Source organism: Staurois parvus, unplaced genomic scaffold (genome assembly GCF_062004578.1).
Source record: "Staurois parvus isolate SC_StPar_1 unplaced genomic scaffold, SC_StPar_1.0 ptg000665l, whole genome shotgun sequence".
Classification (NCBI taxonomy): Eukaryota; Metazoa; Chordata; class Amphibia; order Anura; family Ranidae; genus Staurois; species Staurois parvus.
In genome coordinates this window covers 253950-281860 of record NW_028318461.1, presented here as the reverse complement: position 1 = coordinate 281860, position 27911 = coordinate 253950, and the positions used below count along the sequence as shown (strand labels likewise).

General features: G+C 42.1%; 1 protein-coding gene across 1 annotated transcript in view; it reads right to left on the bottom strand.

Moving 5' to 3' along the window:
* Nucleotides 1-442: 442 nt before the first annotated feature.
* The window catches only part of CFAP210 (cilia and flagella associated protein 210), a 30901-nt gene continuing 3432 nt past the window's right edge, over nucleotides 443-27911 (bottom strand). Inside the window, exons 2-9 of the mRNA XM_089651872.1 lie at nucleotides 22690-22901; nucleotides 17658-17831; nucleotides 17318-17523; nucleotides 16897-17053; nucleotides 13439-13578; nucleotides 11244-11436; nucleotides 6562-6726; nucleotides 443-2344 (exon numbers count right to left, since the gene is read on the bottom strand). Of these exons, the coding sequence (XP_089507998.1) occupies nucleotides 1982-2344; nucleotides 6562-6726; nucleotides 11244-11436; nucleotides 13439-13578; nucleotides 16897-17053; nucleotides 17318-17523; nucleotides 17658-17831; nucleotides 22690-22901 (1610 nt within the window). The 3' untranslated portion in view covers nucleotides 443-1981. The remainder of the gene's footprint in view (nucleotides 2345-6561; nucleotides 6727-11243; nucleotides 11437-13438; nucleotides 13579-16896; nucleotides 17054-17317; nucleotides 17524-17657; nucleotides 17832-22689; nucleotides 22902-27911) is intronic.

Sequence of the window (27911 nt, the reverse complement as noted above, 5' to 3'; positions counted from 1 at the left end):
TTTATTCTATTTTATTCTATTGTTTTTTCTATTCTATTCTTTTCCGTTCTATTCTTTTCTAATCAATTTTTGAAAGACAGTTATATTCTTTTTTCTATCCTATTCTAATCTATTCTATTCTTTTATGTTCTATTCTATTTTAATTTACTTTGTTCGAAATGTGACTATTGAAAGATCATTATATTCTTTCTATTTGATTCTGTTCTATCTTTTCTATTTTCTATTGTATTCTATTTTATTTGATTTTCTTTGTCTATTCTATTCTTTTCTATTCCAATTTGTTCTTTTATATTCGAATTTCATCCAGTTATTTCTGACTCATCACTAATGTAATTCAGAAATTCGGAGACATCCGAATAACAAAAAATGTGTTCGAGTTCAGAAGGAAATGAACCACACACGTCTATTTTCTAGCCCCACAATCAAAATACAAATACTTGGAAAGGGTGTGGATATTTTATTGCATTTTAATATTGATATACAGTATTTGCTGATTGGGTAGTAAAAAAAAAAAAGACCGCATTCTTTTAAATACATAAAACACTATGCATATTTTTCACACAATGGCTGGAAGAATATTTAGCCTTTATGTAATGGTAAAACGTCAAAAAAAAAAACCCCACACCAAATCCCATTTTAGGTCTAATTATTATGTGTTGTTCATACATTAAAGGATATTTTTTCTTTCAGAGAAAGTATAGTTATCCTTTTAGAGTTATTCCTGTTTACCAACCATTCCTGACTTGATTTAACCTGACCCACGTACATACTTGCCCGAATCTTCAAACGTACCGACTAACTTTTTTTTTTTTTTTTTTGCCTCTGGCTATACCTGTGCAGTCAATTCTCATGGATTTGTATGGGGCCATTTTGCAATACAGTAGACAGCCTCATAGAAGGTAATGCGGCTTGACTTTGCATAGAAGTTAAAGTGGAACTTTACTCATAACAACTGGATAAAAAGCATACATCTTGCGGGAGGGATAAGGTTAGAGGTAAGCAAAAACAATAACTGTACTCTGTCAGAAAGTACAGTTATTCTTCAACAACTCTAAGGCTACTTTCACACTGATCGGCTGCAAAAACACATAGGTGTTTTTACCGTGCTTTTTCTTAACGTTTTTAAAGGACACGTGGCTTAGAAACTGCACCAAAAATGCTTCTCAGAGGCTCTTTTCAGGCGCTTTCCATTGATTTCAATGGGAAGAGGCACTTTTGGGGCATTTTTTTTAAACTCAAAGATGTTGCAAGCAGGAATTTTTGCACCGCACTGCAAGCACAATACCTCAGTGTGAAAACATACATAGATATACATAGAGAAGCGTTTTTATTTAGCTTTTCAGGCGCGTTTTTATTAACGCACAAACGCTTCAAAAACTCCTCAGTGTGAAAGTAGCCTAAGCCCTGGTTCACACCGAATGTGACTTTGAAATCGTGCTACTTCACTTGAATTAGTGTGATTTCAGGTGCGACTAGCCTGACATCTGTGTGGCTTCATACACAAATGTCTATGTAAGTTGCATCTGAAATCGCCAAAAATAGTGCAGGAACTATTTTCAAAATCGATGCGACTCTGACTCCATCGAAGTTACACCGATTTGAATGGTTCCACTGCCGACAATGGGTTGTGACGTGTCATGCGATTTGGAACTGTCAAATCGCATGACAAGTTGCACCAATGTGAACCAGGGCTCAGGAAACTTGTACTGAGAGAATACAGGGGCGGATACTCCAGCTTTCTTGGAAATGCTAGTTCCCTGATTGTCTCTGGAATCAATACTGACCTGGAACAAGCATGTTGATCAGAACGAATTTATCTGCTGACTTGTTCCAGGACAGTGCCTTAGAAAGTACTGAAATGAATGGATCATCATGACAGCCAGGTGACCAGTATTTTCAGGATAGATCAGCATTGGTAGGCTCCATATCATCTCAGTGCACGTTTCTTTGTGCAGTTGTGTTAATGTGGTAAAATCCTGCGTCAGTATGTAAAACCAAGTTTTCTTTTAGCTTGTTGGATATTCCCAGAATCATAGATCCCTTTTATTTGCTGGGTAGTGTCATTCTGATAGGTGGGTAGCTGGACTCCACTGGTGTCCTGTACGAGGTAGCTGGGCCGAATGCCTCCTCTGTCAGGGTAAACTGGGCCCCGGCCACCACCAGTACCAATTTCAGCTGCTTTCTTCAGCGTGTATGGATTATATCCGGCGTTGGTGACTGAATCAATCACTTGTTTGGCGTACTCTTGGAAATCATCCTCTTCCTTCATCATTAAAGCTTCATTTTGTTTGGCATAAGCTATCACTGCTTCTTTTTCTGCCTGTGACATGGCTTTCTTCTTAGCCTAAATTTAGCAAATAACAGGAAATAAGATTTTGAAAACTAACATTATACAATCTGGCTGGCTTCTCAAAACATAGCTGTAATATATTGCAGCTTACCAGTCCTTAAATGGGTTGGCTGCATTCGATTTGCTTTTAGGCAAAGAACATTTTCAGCAAGTACAGATAATACCTGCAGGATAGCTGCTGGGGAGCTCTACCTCTTTGGCAGTTGTGTGTTCCAGACTGCACTTGAGGGCAGTGTGAGCGATTCAGAACATCACACTGCGTTTTTTTTTTCTTGGACAAACTTTAATTGAAGTGTACAAAAGTACACTTCATACATGGCACTGCAATCCATCAAGTAATGGAAATGACCAAAGGCAGACATGTTTGAGGTCCAGCCTGTGTGACAACCATGGCTGTCTCTAAAGATACAGTGGAGAAGTGAGTGTAGACAAAAAGGGACACGATGTGTGTTTCTTGCAGGATTAGCTTGTTAGAATAAAGGGAAAATCCTGAAAAGAGAAAAAACTAATGAATAAAAGGTGAGTAAGGCACCTGGACCTGATGGCTTACACTCACATGTCCTAAAAGGATTGAACGCGCTCATTTCAAAGCCATTGTTTCTAATTTTTAGAGACTCTAATGACTGGCATATCACTGGATTGGCGTACGGTCAATGTGGTGCCTATATTTAAAAAGGGGTCAAAGTCTTTACCAAGTAACTACAGACCTGTTAGTTTAACTTCCATAGTTGGGAAGATACTGGAGAGTTTAATAAAAGACCACATAGGTGAGTTTTTGCTAGAAAACATTTTAGTCAGCATGGATTCATTTAAGACAGAAGGTGTCAGACAAATCTGATTTATTTTTATGAAGAGGTGACCAAGACCTTGGAACCCGTGGCTGTGGATATAGTATACTTGTATTTTCAAAAAGCGTTTGACACAGTTCCCCACACACGGCTAATGTGTAAGGTAAAGTCTACAGGCTTGGAAAAATCTGTATGTAAATTGGTAGAAAACTGGCTAAAAGATTGTATTCAGAGAGTAGTGGTTAATGATTCATACTCTGAATGGTCTAGGGTTGTCAGTGGTGTACCCCAAGGTTCAGTGTTGGGACCCTTACTTTATAATAATATTTTAAGTAATATAATGTTTGGGATTAAAAGTACCATTTCAGTCTCTGTAGATGACACCAAGCTGTGCAGTGGAATAATGTCCTTACAGGATGTCTCCAATTTACAAGCCGACCTCAATGCACTGTTTAATTGGGCAGCTATGTGGCAAATGAGCTTTAATGTTGATAAACGTAAGGTGATGCACTTGGGAGCTAAGAATATGCATGCATCATACATACTAGGGGGGGTACAACTGGGGGAATCAATGGTGGAGAAGGATCTGGGAGTTCTGGTAGATCACAAGCTTAATAATGGCATGCAATGTCAAGCTGCAGTTTCCAAAGCGAGCAAAATCCTCTCTTGTATTAAGAGGTATAGACTGCAGAGAGAGAGATATCATTTTGCCTCTGTACAAATCATTAGTAAGACCTCATCTGGAATAGGCAGTTCAGTTTTGGATATCGGGGAACTGGAGAAAGTGCACAGAAGAGGCATGGAGGAGCTCAGCGCTGAGGAAAGATTAGAGGAACTGAATTTATTCTCAAGAAGAGATGAAGTGGGGATATTATAAACATGTATAAATACATCAGTGGTTCATATAGTAAACTTGGTGTAGAGTTATTCACAGAGGACAAAGGGGCACTCTTTACGTCTGGAGGAAAAGAGCTTTAATTTCCAAACACAGAAAGGTTTCTTCACAGTAAGAGCTGTGAAAATGACTCCCTCAAGAGTTGGTTCTGGCCAGCTCAGTGGATTGCTTTAAAAAAAGGCCTGGATTCTTTCCTAGATACACATAATATACAGTGGATTTAAAAAGTCTACATACCCCTGTTAAAAATCATATTATTTTAGTTTTTTAATTTTTACTTTATTTTTTGTACAGTTTATAGGTTACATTAAAGGTGGAAAAGGTTCTGAAATTATTTCTTTGTCTCATTTTTTTTAAATCACAGAAACCTGACATTTTAACTGGTGCGTAGACTTTTTATATCCACTGTAACTGGTTACTAATATGTATAGGTAAAGTTGGTTCAGGGAACATCTGATTAGCTCTTGGGGGACCAGCAAGAAATTTTATTTCCCTACTGGAGCAAATTGGATCATGCTTTATTGGGATTTTTTGCCTTCCTCTGGATCAAGTGTGGTAATAGGATAGTGAATATGAAGGTTTTCTAATTGTGTGTGGCTGTTTTTTTATGTTGAACTGGATGGGCTAGTATAATTTTTCAACCAGATTAACTATATAACTATGTAATGAAGCCACCTCATCTAAGGGATGGTAAGATGCATTGTATTACATTTTGGATTTAGATACATTTGAAAATGTGTCATTTTTGTGTCCTGGAGACACTTTAACACACCCTGCCATGCAAGATGTCACCAGGACAGGAAGTCAGGAGAATTTTCCATAATGACAGGCATGAAAGGCTTTTTCTCTAAAAAAAAAAAAAAAAAGGTTCTTTATCTTTTTTTGTTTATTTTTTACTTTGTTGGAAAGAAATTAGAATAATTCTCCCCACAGGCAGCAATAAAATTCTGACAGAGATCCGTACACCATCCAGGACTTACAGAAAAGGTTGATGCACACCAGCAGCATTTATTACTGTGTGCCCACCGGTATGCAAAGTGAAGGGAGCATTCTATTGGCCACAACACTGTGCAGAAGACTGCACCGTACTAGGTTGTGCTATAAAAGAAAAAAAAACAAAAATTACGGCATGCTGTATTTTTTCAGCACACACCCCCTAAGAACAGTGGTGTGAACTTCCATTATAGGTAACAAAGCTTTTTGGTCTGTCTATGTAGAGTAACTGCACTGGGTAAGGCTGTCCAGCGACCTTATGCATGTGATATGGGTAGGCCCTCAAAGCAAAGTTTTGACTGAAATTACACCATAGGGCATTTGGAGGACTGCAGCCCAATGTCACAAAATTCTGTATTGTGCAATCTCCCTCTCATCCTGATGATTGTGTGGGTGAGCATGCAATGGGCTTTTAGGGGCTCTTTCACACGAACGTTCCAATCGGGTCCACCTGCCCGTTTTTAATGTGGACCTGATCGGAACCTTTATTCTCTATGGAGCAGCGGGTGTAAACGGACATCCGATCCGCCAAAGAGGGATGGATGGGGATCCAATTCCCCTTCCGTCTATCGGATCGGATGAAAACAGACAGACGGTCAGCTTTCATCTGACCGCCCATTGAGGAGAGGAAGCAGCTCTTTGTCTGTTCTGCAGCAATGGAAGTGACACAGAGCTGTCATCCGCTTACTCAGCGCTGATCAGCGGAGTGATTCCCCGCTGAACAAGCGGATCCACTATACGACCCTGTCCCATGTGAAAAGAGCCCTAAAGGAGGCAGTGATCCAAACCAATCAGCTTGCTGCATGAACTTAGGCAGATTTAAATTATTGCTATTTAGACACTGAAAGTACAGTAGAGGACATATATCAATAAAGTCATTGCTGTGTATTTTTTTATCTTCCCAGTTTGTTAACCTGTCGAAGTAATTGAACAGATTTATCATAATGTCGTGCTTTGTGTAATAATTGTATCCTGTTGCTTTGCGCCTGTTGTTTTGTCCGATTATGTAAAAGTGGCAGATTTGCCACACTGCTGCATTTTGTAAAAGTATAGCAAATTTGCCTCAGACTTGTCACAATTTGCCTAAAAAATAGGTGTCAGAAAAGCATTTAGGTAGTCATTTTCAGATGAAAAGCAGTCTATATCACTTAAGTATGGGAGAGGTCCCTATGTTAATTCAGACTTAATCTAGTTCTTAACACTTGCAACAAATGCATTAAATTGAAAAAACATTCACAAACATTGGTGGAACACTTGCAGAATATTCAGCCACAAAAGATAAAACAGGAACTGCACATGATTTACATAAATTCGCAGGCTGTTACTTGTGGGAATAAAGAACAATTGTGTTCATAAATGACCTCCCAGTGACTTTGCCAACAAGTGCAAGATATTTAGCTCAGGTACAATGTAATATAAACTGCTAAGTGAACAGTTTTTACTCCTTTGGTAGGTCAACCCAATTATATTAAATCCATCTAAAAGTGGAGTCATATATTCAGCTGTGTTTGGTAAATTTAAAGGTAGGTTCTTACCATCTGCTGGATTTGCATTGTTTGCACTTTCCTACACTGTTCTTCGGTTTGTCTCATTTTTTCTTTCTGCTGAGCAATGAAGTAATTGTCTGCCTCTCTTATTTCATAAAGGGCTTGTACGGCCTTCAATTTCTCTTCTTTTTCTTCCTCTTCTTTTTTTCGTCTCTGTTATTAAACATAACATATTTCATTTCTTGTACCTAGTTGATTTTATGGAAATTTTTAGACCCTTTAACTGGTGTATGTACAGTCATGGCCGAAATTGTTGGCACCCTTGATATTTTTCCTGAAAATCAAGTATTTCACACAAAAAAGGTATTGCATTAACACATGTTTTGCTATACACATGTTTATTCCCTTTGTATGTATTGGAACAAATATAAAACAGAGGCAGAAAAGCAAATATGACATAATGTCACACAAAACCCCAAAAATGGGCTGGACAAAAGTATTGGCACCCTTAACTTAATATTTGGTTGCACACCCTTTGGAAAACATAACTGAAATCAGTCGCTTCCTATAACCATCAATAAGCTTCTGACACCTCTCACCCGGAATTTTGGACCACTCTTCCTTTGCAAACAGCTCCAGGTCTCTCTTATTGGAAGGACACCTTTTCCCAACAGCAATTTTAAGATCTCTCCACAGGTGTTCAATGGGATTTAGATCTGGGCTCATTGCTGGCCACTTCAGAACTCTCCAGCGCTTCTTTGCCATCCATTTCTGAGTGCTTTTTGACGTATGTTTGGGGTCATTGTCCTGCTGGAAGACCCAGGATCTTGGACGCAAACCCAGCTTTCTGACACTGGGCCCTACAGTGCGACCCAAAATCCTTTGGTAATCCTCAGATTTCATGATGCCTTGCACACAGTCAAGGCACCCAGTGCCAGAGGCAGCAAAACAACCCCAAAACATCATTGAACCTCCACCATATTTTACCGTAGGTACTGTGTTTTGTTCTTTGTAGGCCTCATTCCGTTTTCGGTAAACAGTAGAATGATGTGCTTTACCGAAAAGCTCTATCTTGGTCTCATCTGTCCACAAGACGTTTTCCCAGAAGGCTTTTGGCTTACTCAAGTACATTTTGGCAAACTGTAGTCTTGCTTTTTTATGTCTCTGTGTCAGCAGTGGGGTCCTCCTGGGTCTCCTGCCATAGCGTTTCATTTCATTTAAATGTCGACGGATAGTTCGCGCTGACACTGATGCTCCCTGAGCCTGCAGGACAGCTTGAATGTCTTTGGAACATGTTTGGGGCTGCTTATCCACCATCCGGACTATTCTGCGTTGCAATCTTTCATCAATTTTCCTCATCCGTCCACGACCAGGGAGATTAGCTACAGTGCCATGGGTTGCAAACTTCTTGATAATGTTGCGCACTGTGGACAAAGGCAAATCTAGTTCTCTGGAGATGGACTTGTAACCTTGAGATTGTTGATATTTTGCCACAATTTTGGTTCTCAGGTCCTCAGACAGTTCTCGTCTCCTCTTTCTGTTGTCCATGCTTAGTGTGGCACAGACAGACACACAATGCAAAGGTTAAGTGAACGTCTCTCCTTTTTATCTGCTTTCAGGTGTGATTTCTATATTGCCCACACCTGTTACTTGCCCCAGGTGAGTTTACAGGAGCATCACATGCTTGTAACATTCTTATTTATCCGCAGTTGTGAAAGGGTGCCAATACTTTTGTCCAGCCCATTTTTGGAGGTTTGTGTGACATTATGTCGAATTTGCTTTCTTTCCTCCCTTTTTTTGTTTTGTCCCAATACACACAAAGGGAATAAACATGTGTATAGCAAAACATGTGTTAATGCAATACGTTTCGTGAGAAATACATGATTTTCAGGAAAAATATCAAGGGTGCCAACAATTTCGGCCATGACTGTATGTCATTGGTATTTGTCAAGCAGTGTCTCTTTTTAAACTGCTTATTTACATCACTGTCCTAGTAAAAGTGCAAAATCCCTTACAGAGACATTGTCACTTGCCCATTCAGAACAAAGTCAAAGTGCCTACTGATAGCCTTTACCCCAGCAAAGGAAATGCAATATCTATGATGCCTATATGATCCTTCAGAGTCCATGTGCAATTGCTCTAATGGAGTGAGATCTAACTTTCCTAAAACTATGAAAAAATTAACTATGGTTTGGCTGGAGTTTGGCCTTGATCAAAGTTATTTATAACTGATTTATTAACAGCTATTAAAAGTTACATTTCTTGCTACTCATTCTGCTCAGGACAAACATACTCCCTCAGATCTACACCTTTCTGCAGGTAATACAAAGAGATGAAATGTGTACAAAAACTATCGCACTAAATGGATACCATATAATACATAAAAAGTAAATCAATGTTGAAAGACTAGTGAATAAATAAATAAATAGTCGTATTACATAATTAAATAGTGCACTTGAGTGCATGACATGATGAATATAAAAAACAAATCTCAAACTACCGTATTTTTCGCTCCATAAGACGCACCTAGGTTTTAGAGGCAGAAAACAGGAAAAAAAATTCTGAACTAATGGACTGCAGACATAGTATAGGGGATGACCAGAGCCTGCGGACACAGTACAGGAGATGACCAGAGCCTGCGGACATAGTACAGGAGATGACCAGAGCCTGCGGACATAGTACAGGAGATGACCAGAGACTGCGGACAGCACAGGGATGACCAGAGACTGCGGACAGCACAGGGATGACCAGAGACTGCGGACAGCACAGGGATGACCAGAGACTGCGGATAGTACAGGGGATGACCAGAGACTGCGGATAGTACAGGGGATGACTGCTGACCTTTCGGGAGGGGGGGGAGCGGGTACCTGAATTTGACAGGTACCCGCTCCCACTTCCGCGGAGTTGTTCTTTCATCTTACCTGTTCCTCTATCCAGCCGCGCGCTGTCTTCCCGGCTTCTGTAATGGCGCTCAGCATGACAGCCGGGTGCCCAGTGCGCATGAGCGAGAAGCACTTGCGCTTTGTGATTGGTCCGGCAGCTTCTGGGATCTGTCATGTGTCCCAGGTGCCGCCTTACCATTCACAAAAAGCACCGCTTCTTGCGCATGCGCACTTGACACCCGGCTGTCATGCCCACACTACAGAAGCCGGGTAAGATGAAAGAACAACTCCACGGAAGTGGGAGCGGGTACCTGTCAAATTCAGGTACCCGCTCCCCCTCCCTCCCCAAAGGTCAGCAGTCATCTCTAAGGTCCCGCTGTAGAGCTGAGCAGCCGGCCCGGTATTCTGACACGGCGGCAGTGGAAATACCGGACCGGCCGCTCCATATTCGCTCCATAAGACGCACTGACATTTTCCCCCCTTTTTTTGGGGGAAAAAAGTGCGTCTTATGGAGCGAAAAATACGGTACTTGCTGCCACCTTAAATAAAAATCAAACAAACACTAAAATGGGAAATAAACCCTTCAAAGTGGCGGTGTAGGTTATAAACATCCAAACAATGCTCAAAATGTATATGTCATCTGGTGAAAAAGACCTTAAAGCGATCCTAAAGGTTTTTTTTATTTTGTAAAATAACAAACATGTCTATACTTAGCTGCTGTGTGCAGTGGTTTTGCACAGAGCAGCCTAGAACCTCCTCTTCTCAGGTCCCCCGCAGGATCTCCTGGCTCCTCCTGTCTGTCGGGTGCCCCCACAGCAAGCAGCTTACTATGGGGGCATCCACTGCTCTGTGTCAATTCACATATGGAGCCGTGGCTTGACGCCACCCCCTCTCTCTCCTCATTGGCTGTGGTTGACAGCAGTGGGAACCAATGGCTCCTGTTTGCTGTCTTAGCCAATGAGGAGGCAGAGACCCAGGACAGCAAAGGCTGTCATTCACATCGCTGGATCGCGATGAGGCTTGGGTAAGTATTGAGGGGGCTGGTGGAGCTGCTACACATAGAAGGTTTTTTACCTTCATGCATACAATGCATGAAGGTAAAAAATCTTCAGCATTTACAGCCATTTTAATGTCATTAGTCCATGATGTCAAAACAGTGCAAATAAAGTGCTCCAATGCCCAAGGACTTGCTGCTTTCCATCCAAGACACCACAAAGTGCTCGTGACAAATCACTTCCCGCTGGGTAAACACTCACTGGACCTACATGCCTCCTGCTCTCATGGTTGCCATGATAAGCTTTGAGACTTCACCCAAGGTCTTTGATGTATTGACCATCACAAAACTCCTCACTCCACTAGGTATCATAATCATGAAAAAAAAATAATCTCCAATGGTACAGTAACCAATACAACATGCTTTATTCAAAGAATATAATGCCACTCACAAGATAAAATATATTAAAAACGCTCATCATATGCATATATGGATAGGCGTCAGGTGTGGTAGTATGGTAATGGCTCTCACCACCACCGGACCACTCATCTCATGTTTCACGTGACTTAAGTTTCGGACCCGAAATCAGAAGTCAACGCAATTCGAGTGATCCAGCGGTGGTGAGATCCATTACCATACTAACACACCTGTTGTCAGAAAGGAGTGATTTCTCAAGAGCGCTTTGTGGTGTCTTGGGTGGAAAGCAGCAAGTCCTTGGACACTGAAGCACTTTTTTTGCACTGATTTGACATCATGGACTAATGATATTAAGGACTTTTTCACCTAATGATATATACATTTTAAAATATCATACAAAAATCGACAATCAGAATCATAAACAGTTGTGTTCTCACCATTGCAAGCCTATGCTCAGTGATAGCCTTGATATCTGCTTTTATCTTTTTTTCTTTTTCCTGTGTTTCTTTTTTGTTTTTTGCTTCAATTTCTGCTACAGCTTTTGCTATGCATTCCTCTTCATCATCAACTTTCTGTTTCATTTGTGCCGCCAGCAGTTCAGTGATTCGATCCCTGCGTTCCACTGTTTGCCTAGCCCCCAACAAAGAAAACATTAGAATCACTGAGATGTCTCATTTTGCTCAGCAAGTTTAAATGATTTTTGGCCTTTGCGTGATTTGTAACACGCTGGTATTCATCACTGCCCACTCAGATATTTAGAAAAAACATAATTATGGGATTAGTGTGTTAACTGATTGTGGAGCTTAGAAACGCAGCAGTAAGAAAGGGAGGTCATGATCATGATTCCACGGGTGAAAAGGCAAAGCTGTAGGTGATCATAAAGCACAGGGAAAGAAACAGGAGGTAGAATGATGCCTAAATGTGGATTCCGTGGTAGGTTGATAAAAGATGCTGAATGACAACTGGTTGTAGACCAGCAGGGCATAAAGAAGGTGCAGTGGAAGCTGATCATTACAGAGGATGGAGAGGAGAAAAAAGCTGGCCATGGGTCAAGGGAACCAAGCATGGAACGGAAAAATAAGGGAGGCAGAGTAGTAACTGATGGAGGGGAAAAGATAGTGGTGAATGTGTGAGCTGATCCACAACTGGAGAGAGAAGGAAGGCAGAATGTAGAGGATCATGGATAGGGGAAAAAGACATGAGGCTAGGAGAGAGCTGGACTAGGACACATGTAAAAGAATGGCAGCACAAAAGAGGTATCATAGATTGGAGAGAAGGAAGTGGGAACTAACTGTGGACAGTGGATAGAGGAGGCAAAATGTGATCTGACCATAGACCATTGGGAGAATAGGTAGAGTGGAGCAAGTTGGGAGGCAGAGAGAGGGATGATTGTGGCTGGGGAAGAAAAGTAGAGTGGGAGCTGAACATGGACAGAGGATAGGAGAGGCAGAGTGAGAACAGTTGGATGGAGAGAGAAATGGATGACTGCTGATTGTCTTCCATTGAGAAACAACACAAAGGAGGACTCTCATGGACTGGGAGGATAAACAGAGGGGGAAGCAGAGAGTGGGGAGACGGGTCATATATAAACTGTCATTTCTCTCTCCTGAGGAAGAATGACAGTTCATACCAATGTCCTTGATGTGTGAAGTGATTGTGCAGCTGTTTGCAATTACCACAAAATACCTCAAGGAATGTGATTTGGTGGAAAGAAGCTTTGCTTAGAAGATACATACTTAAAAAAAAATGTAAGGTGGTATCTAATATCTGATTTGGAGTATGGCAGCCAGGGAACAAAAGGTGACAATATGCCACAAAATTGCATTGTATAGAATGAGGTTCACCAAGCCAGAGACACTGGAACAGAAATGTTGTGACAAAGCACCAGGGACGGGACATAGTGTTGAGAAACTGTAAAATAAATACAGGGAATAGAAGCATGTGTAATGCTTGATATTCCAGATGGTATTGTGGAAAGATATCGGGATGGAACACAATGTGAACAGGTACATACATTACCAGACAGTAGTGTGAATAGTAGGTGGGGGGGAGACCTGCAAGAGAAGCTACAGTGGACATTATGGGTAAAGCTGTCAGAAAACATGGTGCAGACAGTGGGGGTATCTACTAGAGAATGTAATGTGAATGGAGGAGATATTAACAACATAAAAAGAGCAGCATGGGTATAAAAGTGGGTGACACTTGACATTTGATTAAACTTACTATGAGCTTTTCCAGTTTCTGAACAAATGTGGAAAATCCCTTCAAGCTTTATTTTTCCTATTATTCTGCAGTGCAGGGGTCATAGGCACTAACACCTACTTTTACACCCCCGCAATGCAAATGTGGCTGTCCTGAACAAAGCAAGAAATGCCTTCACTCCATTCTGCCATTTTAGAAAAAGAATGATTTACATTAATATAGATTTTATTCACATTTTTTCATCTGCCACCATACAAAGATAGTTGTATTCAGAACCTGGATAGCTATGAACCTACTGGTATTTTATTTTGGGTTTGAGGTTTTCCAATTTTTAAAAAAAACATAGAAAGCCAAGTTAAGAATCTCTTTCTAAAACATGTTCTTTCTATGTCCTTACATTCTGCAGCCTAGGACTTGTACACATCCTCACCTGTGCAATTCATCCTCTCTTTCTTTTTTCAAGTTGGACATTTTTTTCTTTGCAAGAATGAAGCGACGTACCAAGTCATCATTCTCTTCTTCCTTCTGTTTTTCAAACTCTCTAAGCAAGTTTCTGTCTGTAACATGTGCCTGTCAAATAACCAAAGGTATTCCAATATTTATATCACATATTTCATAATTTTAGCTTCAATAATTTGTGTCAGTGAATCCCACTTAATTATAGTTTTGTTGTACTGAATAGTACCTGCTGCGCAGTATAGACTAGGCACATAAAACTCAAGTCCAAAGACAGGCCACAAAAGCAATGCCATCCTCAGCTGTGGGCCACATTTTGACAAATACTTTATATGTGTATATTAAACTGGAAATTACCACGTAGATTGGAAACAAAAAAGAAGAAGCAGCAGCACATATAAAGGTACAGGGCATACCCTACATTTACAAAGCTATCTAAAGCATATGCCACACTAATAAGGTTAACAATATTAAATAAAAGTCCAACATAAAACTGTGTCCATCAATGTGTAGTCCGATTTAAACAATAGTGTTCTTCAACATATATAAAACACCCAAGTGCTCTTTCCACCAAGGCACATACACTAACTGGCCACTTTATTAGGTACACCATGCTAGTGCCAAGAAAATATCCCCCACAGCATTACACCACCACCACCAGCCTGAACCACTGATAAAAGGCAGGATGGATCAATGCTTTCATGTAGTTTGCGCCAAATTCTGACCTCACCATCTGAATGTCATAGCAACCAGTCTGCTCATTCTCCTCTGATCTCTGACATCAACAAGGCATTTCTGTCCACACAACTGCCGCTCACTGGATATTTTCTCTTTTTCACATCATTCTCTGTAAACCCTAGAGATGGTTGTGTGTGAAAATCCCAGCAGATCAGCAGTTATTTAAATACTCAGACCAGCCCGTCTGGCACCAACAACCATGACATGTTCAAAGTCACTTAATTCCCCTTTCTTTCCCATTCTGATGCTCAGTTTGGACTTCAGCAAGTCCTTTTCACCATGTCTACATATCTAAATGCATTGAGTTTCTGTCATGTGATTGGTTGATTAGCTATTTGTGTTACCAAGCAATTGAACAGGTGTACCTAATAAAGAGGTCGGTGAGTGTATATGCGCTTACCACAATGAGTGTGACTCTCAGCCTTAGAGAAGTCAAAACACACTCTATTTTCAGATTATATGATGCCATAGTGTGAATCCTAGGAGAAAAAACACCATTTAATAATACATTTCCAGGATCCCGATGATGGCCACACATGCGTGGTGACATCATGATCCCCAGTTCCGCTCTACATACACTATATTGCCAAATGTGTTGGGACGCCTGCCTTTACACGCACATGAACTTTAATGGCATCCCAGTCTTAGTCTGCAGGGTTCAGTATTGGACAAAATGTAAAGTGACCATAATATTGTCATTACTGATTATGTAAAACACGAGCAACATGCAATACACATGTGTAGATAGTAAGATAGAAAAAAAAAAAATCAGCGGTCATAAAATATGTGAGCTTTATTTTAAATATTTCTAAACTCATCACGTCTGTTTAGAGACACTTGGATATGATCTATTTCAACTAAAGGACTATAGATTGTTATCTTTGTTTTCACACTTCAGTCGGCCATACATGGATCAAACGTTAGCTGTTTCAGCAGGGACCAACCAAATTTCAATCCATATATGGGCACCCTCGTTGTACACAAGTCAATTTATTGATCGAGTTGAGTACAACTAGCCCATCAGGTTTTTCCCAAATGATCAGAGCCGCTGGCTATAGCTGGCAACACTGATCATTGTATTCTGATGGTGGGGAAGGCTCCCCGCAAGCAGAATACGATAGCACAGTGGGAGGATTCCCCGATTAACATTGAATGTGTGGATGGAGGAATCAGATAATTTTTTTTCATTTAACCCGTTGCTGCTCGGCCTATACCCAGATGGCAGCCAGGCTAACACCTGGTCCCTCCGGGTGGACAACATATGGCGTCCTTTTCGGAGTGCGCATGCCCGCAGGGCACGATTTGTCACCGGCCGTGTACCTCGGACACGGCTGATGACAGATCTGTATATCGGCCCCATTGCCAGTACCATGTGACCTGATTGTGACCAATCACAGCAGGTCACATGACAGTTGTATACAATGGATGGCTTCCTTTCATGCCATCCATTGTATGCAAGTGTGTTTAACTGTGAATGGTCACAGCGATCACATGCACAAGCTGGGCCAATCACAGCCCAGCTGTGTCATGTGATTAGCCGTGGCCAAATCACAGCTAATCACAAAAAAAAAACCCTGAATGAATCGATTTCATTCAGGTAAATGCTTGCATATAGCTAAGTAATTCTTTGCTATAAGCAAATTGTATAAAAAAAAACAAAATACTGATCACTTCCCCAAAGTAGTACAATGTTACTATGGTAACATTATACTACTTTGGTCATATTGAAATATGAAAAATAAATGTTAAAAAAAGAGAAAAAATTTAATAAAAAATTAAAAATAATAAAAAAATGTAAAAAAAAATAAAAAATATAAATTTTGTTTTCCATACTGTCACCAGTCAGTGTCCCTGATCACCGCCATGCCCGTTAATGATGATGCTGCACTGGTAACAGTATGTAAAAAAAAAATGAAAATCATTTTTTTAATTTCTTCATTATCCGAAAAATTATGACAAAAAATTACAACTTAAAAAAACTCGCCATGCCTCTTATGAAATACATTGGACTGTCCACTCTGCAAAAAGGGGTCATTTGGGGGGATAGCTGTACTATTCTGACATTCTTGGACCTCAAGAAATTAGATTGGCTGTCAGTACTTCAGGATTGATCAATATTCAGATATATCCCATAGTTTGTGAACTCTATAACTTTCCTACAGACTAAATAATAAATACTAATTTGGGTTATTTTCACTAAAGAAATGTAGCAGAATACATCTCGGCCTAAATTTATTAATAACAATTATTTATTTGCAAGCTGTTATAACAGAAACAAAGAAAAACTTGTTTGTTTTTTTTTAAATTTTGCAAAAAATAAAAACCCCAGTGGTGATTAAATACCACCAAAAGAAAGCTCTAGTTGTGTGAAGAAAATGATAACATTTTAGTTTTGGTACAGTGTTGTATGACCGCGCAATTGTCATTCAAAGTGTGAGAGCGCTGAAACCTGAAAATTGGCCTGGGCAGGAAGGGGGTAAAAGTGCCCTGTATGGAAGCGGTTAACCTCCAGGTCGATCGAAAAAAAAAAATGAAAATGTATGGGCTACCTAAGAAAGTATGGTTGTCCTTTAAAGCCTCAGTTGTGGAATGGTGGAATACTAAATAGATTGCAATGTGGACATCCATATCTTCCTAAAAGGGCCCTATATGTAAAGTAAATTTGTTCTATTTTTTTTTTTGTAATTTACTGACCAAATGGGCTTTCATTATTTCTTGTTTCTCATCCCATTTCAGTTTAGCCAGCTTGCCCATTTCCCACTCAAACAGTCTGGTCAGTCTTCTGATTTCTTCACCCTCTCTATAGTTAGCGCGTTTCTCTAGTTCGTCAACATGTCTGTGCTCCTCCATCCTGGGGAGAAATGAACCACATATGAAAGCTGAAACATAGGAAGACTGCAACAAAGTTAGTATAACTGAATTCCAAGATTTTCAACTGCTTCAAAGAGTACCTGTCTCATGAACTGAACATAGTAGCCTTTTATGCTTACTCTGATCTTTAAAACACTGTATACATATTGACAGGCTAAGCAATAGCTGGGAAACTGAAAAAACAAATAAATCCACAGCAGATACAACAGAAAATCTGCCAAAAAAACAGTACATTTTCACATACTGTTTCAGAAGTTCATTTGCGTTGTTCTTTTTTTCTGTCATCCTCTGCAACGCCTTCTGCTGATCATCATAAATACTTTCTTCCAGTTCTCGCTGCATGGTTGCCAGAGAGTCTTTGTCTTGCCTATTGCTCATATTCATTATCTTCTTTTTGAGCTCCATCTGTGCATCTCGCTCTTTTATAACTTCAGTAAGTAGCAGCGCACTCTGTAAATTATACAGGTAACACATTTTAATAAAACAGCTGCAAGTTTTTAGGTGGACTTCAGAATAACCAGCAAAGCTCCAGCACACCAGATCACTATGACTCAAATATAAGAAACATGAAACAAATTATATACATGAAACGTCTTGACTTTATCAGTCTGATAGTATTGCTTGGTCCTGGCCTTTTCAATAGCCTCTCTCCTTTTCTCTGCCTGATATTGGGCCTCCTCTAAATCAATTTTCTTCTTCTCTTCCTCTTCTTTTTCCTCCCGAAGCTTTTTTGATTTTAGCCTCTTCTGCCTCAAGCCCTTTAAATGATATTGAAAAAAATAAATAGTGTTCATGATAATAAATACACAGCAATGATTGTTTTTATTCTTAAAATCTAACAGAAGCATTACTAATATTATGAAAAAAACAATTTCTGCGGAAATACTCCCTAGAGAAATATGTATGATGACATTGTTGACCTATCCAGAGAATGCTAGTTGCCAGGCTATAGTTGGCAATACATGGTTTGTCTTTTTGGTTCAGACAAAAAAAACAAAACAAGGCCTGGTTCACACTAGATGCTCTCCAGTGACTTTTAAAAGTTATCTGGAACACATGTACAATAATTGCTATGTATTCCATTGGCTCTAGTTCACACCAGTGTTGTCAGTTCCACTGCTTTCAGCAAAGTACAACCTGCCACAGTTTTTTTGCCTGAACAAGCCTACAAGTTTACATGTAAACGCTTTGGAATGCCCATAATAAACTGTTGTCCTAAGATTTTTCAAGTGCCAAAATAAAAAAAAAAGAGGAAAAAAAAAGCACTGGAACACATTTATTTATTACAGGTAAATATGTAATGGTGTCAATTTATGCAGCGCTTTACATACATGTTGTACATTCACATCAGTCCCTGCCCTCAAGGAGCTTACAATCTAAGGTCCCTAACTCACATTCATACATACACATACTAGGGCCAATTTAGACAGGAGCCAATTAACCTACCAGCATGTCTTTGGAGTGTGGGAGTAAACCCACACAGGCACAGGGAGAACATGCAAACTCCAGGTAGGTAGTGCCATAGTTGGGATTTGAACTGACATTCCTAGCACTGCTAGGGAGAAGTGCTAATCACTTAGCCACTGTGCTGCCCGCATTGAAAATGTATTAAAACCACATCTAAAATTGTGGTGTGAACCAGCCCTAACAGATTCCTCCATCTACACAAAGGGAGTGGATGGAGAAATTCCCCTACTGGGACATTGTATTGTGAGGGTGGCACCTGCCATTGTAAGAATACACTGATCAGTGGCTGCAGCTGATTGGCGGGAAAATTTTCCAACATGTCACTTCTACAGAAGTCTTTAAAATAATTGACTTCTCCTAAGCAGGGGGGCTCACACACTAATCAAAATTCAGCAGGTTTCTATTAGAGCAGACAAATTTCAGCCATTGTATGGCCAGCTAATTTCTGGCTGCAGTATTTTCTGGGTAACTCACCCAGAACACACATGTAGAAGCATGAACGCCTGGCGTGCATGCATGTTCCAGATCAGAGGCTCACAGAATACTACAGTCAGAAGATTAGCATGACTGCCAGGCAACTTTTAGTTTCAAAAGGGACAGTCAGCAATGGTAGCACACATCTTTCTTTGAATAATGGTTTCATTAAAGGGAAGAACAGTAAAGGGTTGAAATCTCTCTCCTGCAGAAACCGGTACTTCGGACTCTGTTCCATGTTGCTCGAGGCCAAAATAATATTGGAACACAGAGCAAGTGTTCTCTGCTGTGGTGGAAAACCATAATACAGGTACCCTTGTAGAATTCGCAAATTGCCTGCTCTGTTTGGATTACCTTCCATAAGCCCTTTAAGCAGAGATGACATGAGCAATGCTCTATCATTTGGTAGTACGAGTCCAGAAAAGGTATCTTTTTTAAAATATATGCATTTAAATAAGCAGGATGGTCAAGGTAGAAAAACTGTTATTTTAGAGAAGGCCTGCTTTAAAAGATAATTTGTGCTCTGCCCAAGCAGGCAAAGCAACAGGATCAGCTTAACGCTTCTGTCTTCTGCAGCACATGTTTACTTTTCCCTCACCACTCTTCCCCATCCCCCACTCTATTCACCACCAGGAAGCCCTGAATAGGTGTTAGAGCTTACACAAGGCTGAGATCTATTCCCGACTCTGAGCCAGAATTGAATTGTCACAAGAGCCAGGGCAATAAATCACATGCTCCTCCATGCTGGACATACTGGGCATTTTATTTCAGTCCCAACAACTGAATGAAGATGCGGTATGGGAGTGAAGGAAAGGTGAGCATAATGCTAGGGAGGGGTCATTAAACCAAGTCTGTGTGGACCGTCAGAGACTAGTGAAATTGATCCCAAGAATCAGCAGTGAATTTGTTGGATAACATGTCTGCATACTGCAGAAATAGACATGTAATTTATAAATAAACTACAGAAAATAATTTAAAGTGGTTGTAAGGGCTGCTTGCTCGGGGGGGGGTACTCAGCAGGGAATAGGAGCCAGAAGCGCTAGCGGGAAACCCAAGAAGAGGAGGATCTTAAAAAAGCTGAACCTTTAGTATTACTTTAATTTAAATTGATTGTAAACCCATATTTGTTTCTTAAAAAAATAACAAACGTCATACTTGCTCTGTGTTGTTTTGCAAAGAGCAGCCCCACTCTTCCTTTTCTTGAGTCCCCTGGCAGCACTCTCAGCTCTTCTCCCCTGCTGAGTGCCCACCATAGGAAGCTGCTTGCTATGGGCGCATTCGTGCTGGCTTGCGCCCCCTTCACTGGCTGTCATTGACAGAAGTGGGAGCCAGTGGCTCCCACTGCTGTCTCTGAGCCAATGAGGAGGGAGAGAGCAGAGAGAGCCCCTGCTCTCGTACACATTTCTGGATTGAGATTGGGCTCAAGGGGGGAGCTGCACTCAGAAGAGTTATTTTTACCTTGATGCAGAGAATGTGTTAAGGTCTATCTTTTATAGCTAAGGAAACTGCCATCTTATCCTCTGTTTGATCTGCAGTTGACATAATGATGCACATGTGATCAGTTATGACACCATCCATTTGATAGCTTGACAGTTCGGTTGAGAGTGACAGTAAGACTGCCCATACGCTATTCAATTTTCTTCACATTTTCTGTCCAATTTCTGCCCAATTTCCGTTAGATTTACCTTCAACTATGTAGTGCACGGGCCTGCCTAATTGAATACAATTGAAAGTGTTGTTTAGGTTTGACCTCTTATTATATGGTTTTTGGTAAATCTAAAGCACAATTCTCCAGAAAATTGTATTAAGTATGGCCAGCCTTAGCATTCATGGCATGCTTTGAGGCCTCGTTCACGCCATGCTTGCAGAAAAACTGATGGAAACTGACGTGCAGAATTCGCTTGCACAGACATCAGTTTACATCAGTTTTCGTGCACACTTCAATGAATTTTATACATGTTGCAGACTCCTGGGCAGAAAAAATCTGCTCGTGACACGAGTGTTGTGGTGTGAACAGGACACATATAGAACAATTGATTTTGTTGTGCCCTTGCAGGACGTGTGCAGAAAAACTGACATCTCTGCATCCTGGTGTGAACGAACCCAAATTGATGGGTTTAGTTATGCTTCACTCATGGACATACCTGCCTTCGATTGACTTCAAATCTAAAGACTGACTGGCCATAGATTTCTAAAAAATCTGTTCTATTTCAGTCTCAGGATCAAAGGGTACAGTCCCACCAGAGGCAAAACTAAATCCTTCAGAGCCCCGATGCAAAAAATCATGGAGGGGCCCCCTGACCTCTTCCTACTGATCCGGGGCCCTTTACTCCCATAACAGGGCCCTTTACTTCGGTCCCGTAGGGGGACCCTTTCCCATGTTCTGCAGCAGGCCCCCTTCCTGCCGCCTTAGGGCCCCCCACGGTAGTGGAATGCCAAGGCCCAGTGACAAGTGTGACCTTTGCGATCCTGTTATTTCCATCACTTCTGTGGGTACTAATTTGACAGCATGTGGGTGCATGTGTAAGACAGTGTGCATTCAGGGCCACTCACCCACACTTTCACACCTATCAAATTAGGACCTGCAGGTGTGTTTGTACAGCCACTGCGTCCCCATAGACTAAGAGGCGGCTCCAGCTGCACAAACTGCCCATTCATGGGCCAGAGAACCTGTGTGAATGAGATTACTTTTTAAAATTATTTTTTACAATTTTAATTATTTTTATTTTTTTTTTTATTTGTTGCAATATTTTTATTTTTTACCTTTTCTTTTTCATAATGGGGAGGAGAGCTTTGGTAAACAAAAAAGGAAGGGGCCAGTAAATTACATATTTACTAGCCCCTTTCCAGCATTACATTCAAATAAGATTCACCACAGCCGGCAGGAGAGAAGAGGAGGAAACCAGAAGAGGGGGTCCGGGCAGGAGGCACACACATGCGGAGAGCAGTGCGGCAGGGAGCAATTAGAGGAACTGATTCCCTATATGCAGCAGCTGAAAGCAGGGAGAGGAGAAGATGCTGGCTTTCATCTGCCACAGGCTGAGCCATACAGAGGATCGGGTCCTTTAATTGCCTCCACCACAAAACTTAATTTGACAGGAAGGACGCATGGGCTCCCCTGGAGCAGGGGCCGGGTCACAATTGCGACCCCTGAGGTACACAAACTTTAAGGGAATATTTGAAACCACATCCAAAGCAAATGGCAGCTTGAGAAAGGGAGACCCACCCCCAAAATATGTTGCCCAGAGCACCAGTGCACTGTCTTTAGGAATTGGGAGGATACACATGCCGCATTGGGCTTTGGCTGTCAGAGGAGACCCTCAGCATGGAACATTCTGCAGGTGCTGGTGTGAGCCATCTTTTCCACCCAATCTAAGAGAGTCTGCTGCCCTTCTTCTTTCCTCTGTCCCCCCTCATGCCCCAAGGATGTCATCTGTCATCGCGAACCCCAAACTCAAATAAAAGAGAATGCATTTTTTAAGAGTTTTTGAATAGAGCTTTCTCTCAATCAATATTAGTTTTCTTTACTTACATTGGTGCACTTCCCCTCCTTTTCCTTTCTTTTTAAATTGAAGATGGATTTCAGGCCCTTATTACAGAATCCGGGGCTCATATTTAGCATGGGAATAAAGTAAACTATGGTTATAACTCATGATATCATAAAGAACAACTCACAGATATGGTGTTAGTCCAGTTTTTCACCACTTCCTGGGACTGTAGGTGCAAGGCTTCCTGCTCTTTCCGTTCTTCATAAAGCCTCCTTTCTTCATCTTCCAATGTGTTGTTGTAATTCACAATCCGTTCCCAGTCTGCTTTAGGAAGCACAGTGACCTGACGCAGATCCACAGGCTTTACTGTTAAATCGCCATTGCCTGTCACCTTATCAGCTGCAGTGGAAATTACAGACTTTTCAGTTTATTAGGACAGACAGCAATTTATTTGTGAAAAAAAAAAAAATAGACTGACAATAAGAGTCCACAGTAAGAATCTCTAAGGAAGGGGGTGCAAGAGGACTCACAAGACTCTTTATAGTTCAGAAAAACAAAAGACTATTGCTACTCTTTTTTTTTTAGAGTATGTACATATTTATTAGGACAGTTTACAGTAGTATAAGGACAGAAACAGAGACCACAGTACTGGAATCTTTGATGCCAAACAGTCAGCGTTGATTATACATGTTGGTAGTGACATAACATGGAAGCTCTTGGAATTAAAGTGATATTAAACCCTAAGTTTTTAGGTACTTTGAGCAGCTGATTTAATCAGTTACTGAGTATTCAATGTCTTTACCTCTTAGGGCTGGTTCACAACAGAAGCTCCCACGCTTTCCAATGCAGTGCAATTTTGCAGCCCATTCATTTGAAAGGGCTGAAAATCACTGTGGAATGCAGAAAAAGTAGTGCAATACTCTGAAAAATGGGCTGCATCAAATTGCATGGTACTGTAGTATGCCCGGAAACATACAGTGTTTGCAGTCTGCGTTTGATGTGCCATTAAGATAACACTGGCACCCACAGCAGATTGCAAGGGCAGTACAGTTGCGCATGGTGAGGGACACATGCACCGAACACGCCTTTCCTGTGCCGTGTTCTGGTATGGTATGGACAGGCCCCTAATCCATTCTTACGTCCCAGTTTAAACTGCTGCCCCAAATTTCCTGTATTAGGGTGCCTCCTTTCTCTTGCAGCATCCTGTGGAGTCACCCTTACATGCAGGGACTAGAGTTGTGTCTCCCTACACTGTGTGTATCAATAGAAAAACACAACCCCATATCTTAGTGTACTTGAAAGTGAGCCCTGGGATACTCCAAAAACTTCCAAGAAAACTGTAATGTTGGACTCTAAACCTGATATTCTCCTTCAGAGTGAGAACTACCTCTTGAATGTGAAGGGTAAATATATTCCAGATAGGAACTCCTCAACAGGAGTATAATCCTTGTATTGCTGTAAGCTCTCCCATATAGGGCAAAGAAAAGTCTGGAATCCATATGGCATGTACTCACTGTGCCCTGTATACTGTGTTGCCACCTGCAGTACCAGTCAGCTTCTGTACTTGTTGCCTGTGTCCTGGATCCCCAGATGAGTTTTCTGCATGCTTTCAGGAAGCTAGGCCAGAGGTCCCCCAGCCCAAGTAGGAGCTGGGACCCCCAAATGGATTTCTTTGGTGTTGCAGGTAGCCTCCCAGGGATGCCACAACCCTAAGGCTGGGTCTTACTCCAGCAGGAACAATAGGAAGCTGTTCCATACCCCAGCCTATTTATACCCCTCTCAGCCCCTTGCTGGTCACTCACTCTCCTGACCAGAGATTGGCTGAAGAAGCATGAATATACAGGCCAGGGTCAAAGCTCTTCCACCCACTATATCACAGAATTCAGTGGGATGCAGAGTAGCTGAGCCTAGAACAGACACTACAAATGATCACTGCTCTCCCTGATTACAGGGAGGCCAAAAAAAATTTTTTTCTTTAGATTATAACTCTGCACCCTGGACATCAATAACACTATTAAAACATAATGGGTTTTGTGCTGGGAGGGGATTTGGGGGTGAGGTATTTGTGCTGGGATGAGTTGAGGGCTCCTTCATGACCTGAAGGAGGACGGGACTACTAATACCTGTAAGGTATCAGACCCAGTACAGCTTCACTCAAATGGTTGCCCCAGCAGGCAGGTCCACCGGAATCTGATTTAAGTTTGGGCACCCACCCACCACGGTTAGCCAAGGGAGCCGCTGAGGCCCCACAGCTGAAACAAATTAGGATAGAGACGGGGGGGCTGCATGAGGGACGCGCCAAAAATACTGAATCCTCACACTATTTCCATGTACACTAGGGGAACAGGCCTTAAAATAAAGTGTATCGCAGGACTCAGGCACATGCGACCGGTGACTGCAAAAACCCGGGCCATGGCCAAAACAGGCTGAAAGCCTGACCCAGCAACGATGAACATTACAATGGGTCACTGCCTCCACACTGCGCCTGCAGAGTCCCTAAAGCAGGGGAATTCCTTAACCATTGGGGACACTCATATGGCAACAGACCTGATGCAATATCACGGTCCTCACAGCAGAAACCGGAGGTACTAGGGTCTGGACTAACACTGAATGCAGCGCGCTGCTGCAGATAGCAACCCTGACCTGGGTGACTGCTACTGCCACACAACCTGGAAGGTCCCCAAAAGGCAGGGACCCACCAATGTGAGCCATAACAGTATGTAATGCGTCAGCCATCCCATGCATGCTGCATACAGGACGTTGTGGAATAACCAGAACTAGATGGGACCCTCCCAGCAGTACAGGAAGAACCAAGCTTTAACCATAAACCTCAGGTTCTATATAACAGACAGATACATGACCTAGTCTGAAGGGAGTGGAAACTGTACTATCACCACAAGAGAGTACTGACTGGGAACACAAAGAGGACCCCAGTAACACCCAGGAGGAGGGCTATTCACTAAGCCACTGCACTTCGCTGGGGAAGCTAGGCACAGAGAGATCTTTGTTCTGAAGTTGCACTGTATTCCTTTCATGGAGTGCACACCTAAAAAGAGCAACTGGGGTCAGCCAACAGCAAGACACGAAATGCCAACCACTGGCTCAAGTATCCTGAGCACCGCTGTAGTTACACAGCTGCCACCTGAGGGAGTCTCTTATATACAGCCCCAGCACCCTCATTACGTAAACAGCCAATCATGGTTGGGAGGTAGAGGGGGGGCATTACCCCCACCAAATTTAGCAGTGTGGCAGGCTCCACAGGGCTTATTGATATGCCTCGCCGGCATTTGCTCAGCTTGAGCTGCTGCTTACTGAGCCCCACCCCCACAGCGCTGCCCCCGGGATAAAGCGCTGGCCTCTCGCCCCTCCGCTTCCGTCACAGTGCATGAGCGGAAATGACTAAGGGCTGGGTGCCCACAGGCAAAATGGCGCCCAAACAGGCCGCAAATCCCCAGGTTAAATTTATAGAGGGCATGACCGTGTGGTGTGGTTACCCGTGGGTCAGTTAGACACTGTCACCCAGACCAGGAAGGGGGATCCAGAACTATCCCTTTCCGCAGCAGCCAGCAGTAGAAACATCTTCCAGGACTGCATCTCTCTCAGATCTCGCTGAGACCAGATGCCCCCCCCGGCCCCACGGTGTACAACTGACTCAAAGAGGGAGGAAGGGACTGACACGCAGCATACACACCAGGGAAACAGGTAGGGCAACCTGACTGCAGGAGGTACTGCGGTCCCGGGGAACACCCCAGCATAGAACACCCGCTGCCCCACACCCAACACATCGCGGGTGGGGGGGAGTGGAGTAGTACAGGAGCCCAGGCCTGTAGGGGAGGAGGAGAACCCTGCAGGCCAAAACACCCCAGGGAGTACCCCCAACACGTGTCCAGGGATGGAAGGGAGGGGGCTTTCTACTTACCAATCCAGCGGAGCGTGCGGGTAAGGCTCCCATGACAGATCCTCCTCACCACCAAAGTGGGGGTTCTGTTGGCCAGGGTAACACTGTAACACGGACTATAGGCATCCGGTCATATGTGTTCCTGTGAGATGTTTAACTTGCTGGCCACCCAGGTCCAGGATGGCGCATAGTCGCGCATGACTGAGCACGGAGCTAGCGATCTTCCCACACTCAAAATATTAAAAAATAAAAGCTCCCCTGTCTCCCTGTGCTCATGCACAAAGGTATGTGTTGGTCCCGCACACATACGTAAATGGCGATCGCATGACACATGTGTGGTATTGCCACAACTGGCAGAGTGACAATAATTCTAGCTCCAGATCTCCTGTGTAAACTGGCAAACTGTTAAGGTTTTCAAAGCGTCACCTATTGAGATTTATTAAATACCATAGTTTGGCGCCATTCCACGAGTGTATGCAATTTTAAATTGTGACATGTTGGGTATCTATTGACTCGCTGTAACACCATATTTTACCAAATAATTGGGTGTTATATTGTGTTTGTGTGCATTACCACTTCAAGAAGAACTCCTTGATAGGCAAAAAAAACACCCAATAGTACATTCCCCTACACAAAACAGTTAATACATTTGTGAAATTCCTTGCCATTGAAAAAAGTCTAACTGAATTTTCAGGAAGTCATCTCTGTAATTCAAAAAATAACAGCATCTGCTCTGCCAAGGAGGCCGGGATTCCATCATATCCTCTCATCTCAGGAAACTACACTTCCCATCAACCTTTGGGAATTATAGTGAACGAGGGCTGGGACACTGGGCCTGTACATGTTGAATGTGTATGCACCCATTTCAACAGAAAACATGCCCACACATTCCCCAGCAGCCACTGCTATCCTCACGTGATCATTCGCCCTCCAGTCACAACAGAATAGGGACTAACTGCCCTGACATTCTGTTTTTCATCCCAGATTAAATATGGCCACATGCCCAGATTTAGATTGTGTATCCACTGTTATCTGCTGGAATCAAATAATAGAACTCTTCTTCCTATTTTTCTTACAGCCGCTGCTGCTTGTATGCTTCCATGTGATCACATCCCCGGCCACAACACAACAGAAACAAAGCATCAGGACATAAGACTCCATTCACACAGGGCGTTTCAAATTTGAAAACGTGCTGTGTAATGTGAAAACACGCGATCACGTGTTCAGGTGCCATTCATTTTAATGGCACCTGAAAACACTGGACCTTTTGCTGCAATCGCGGCACGGTTTTCCGTGCAACAAATGCATTTTGCCGCAATTTTACCCATAATTTTACCTGCGTTTTTACCCATGATTTTACCTGGAATTTTGCTGCAATTTTACCTGCAGTTTTACCCTGAATTTCGTTGAGATTTTGGCCACGATTTTGCAATAATTTTTCCCAAACTTTTTCTGCGATTTTACCCAGAAAGTTGCTGTGATTGTACATGGAACTTTGACACGATTTTGCT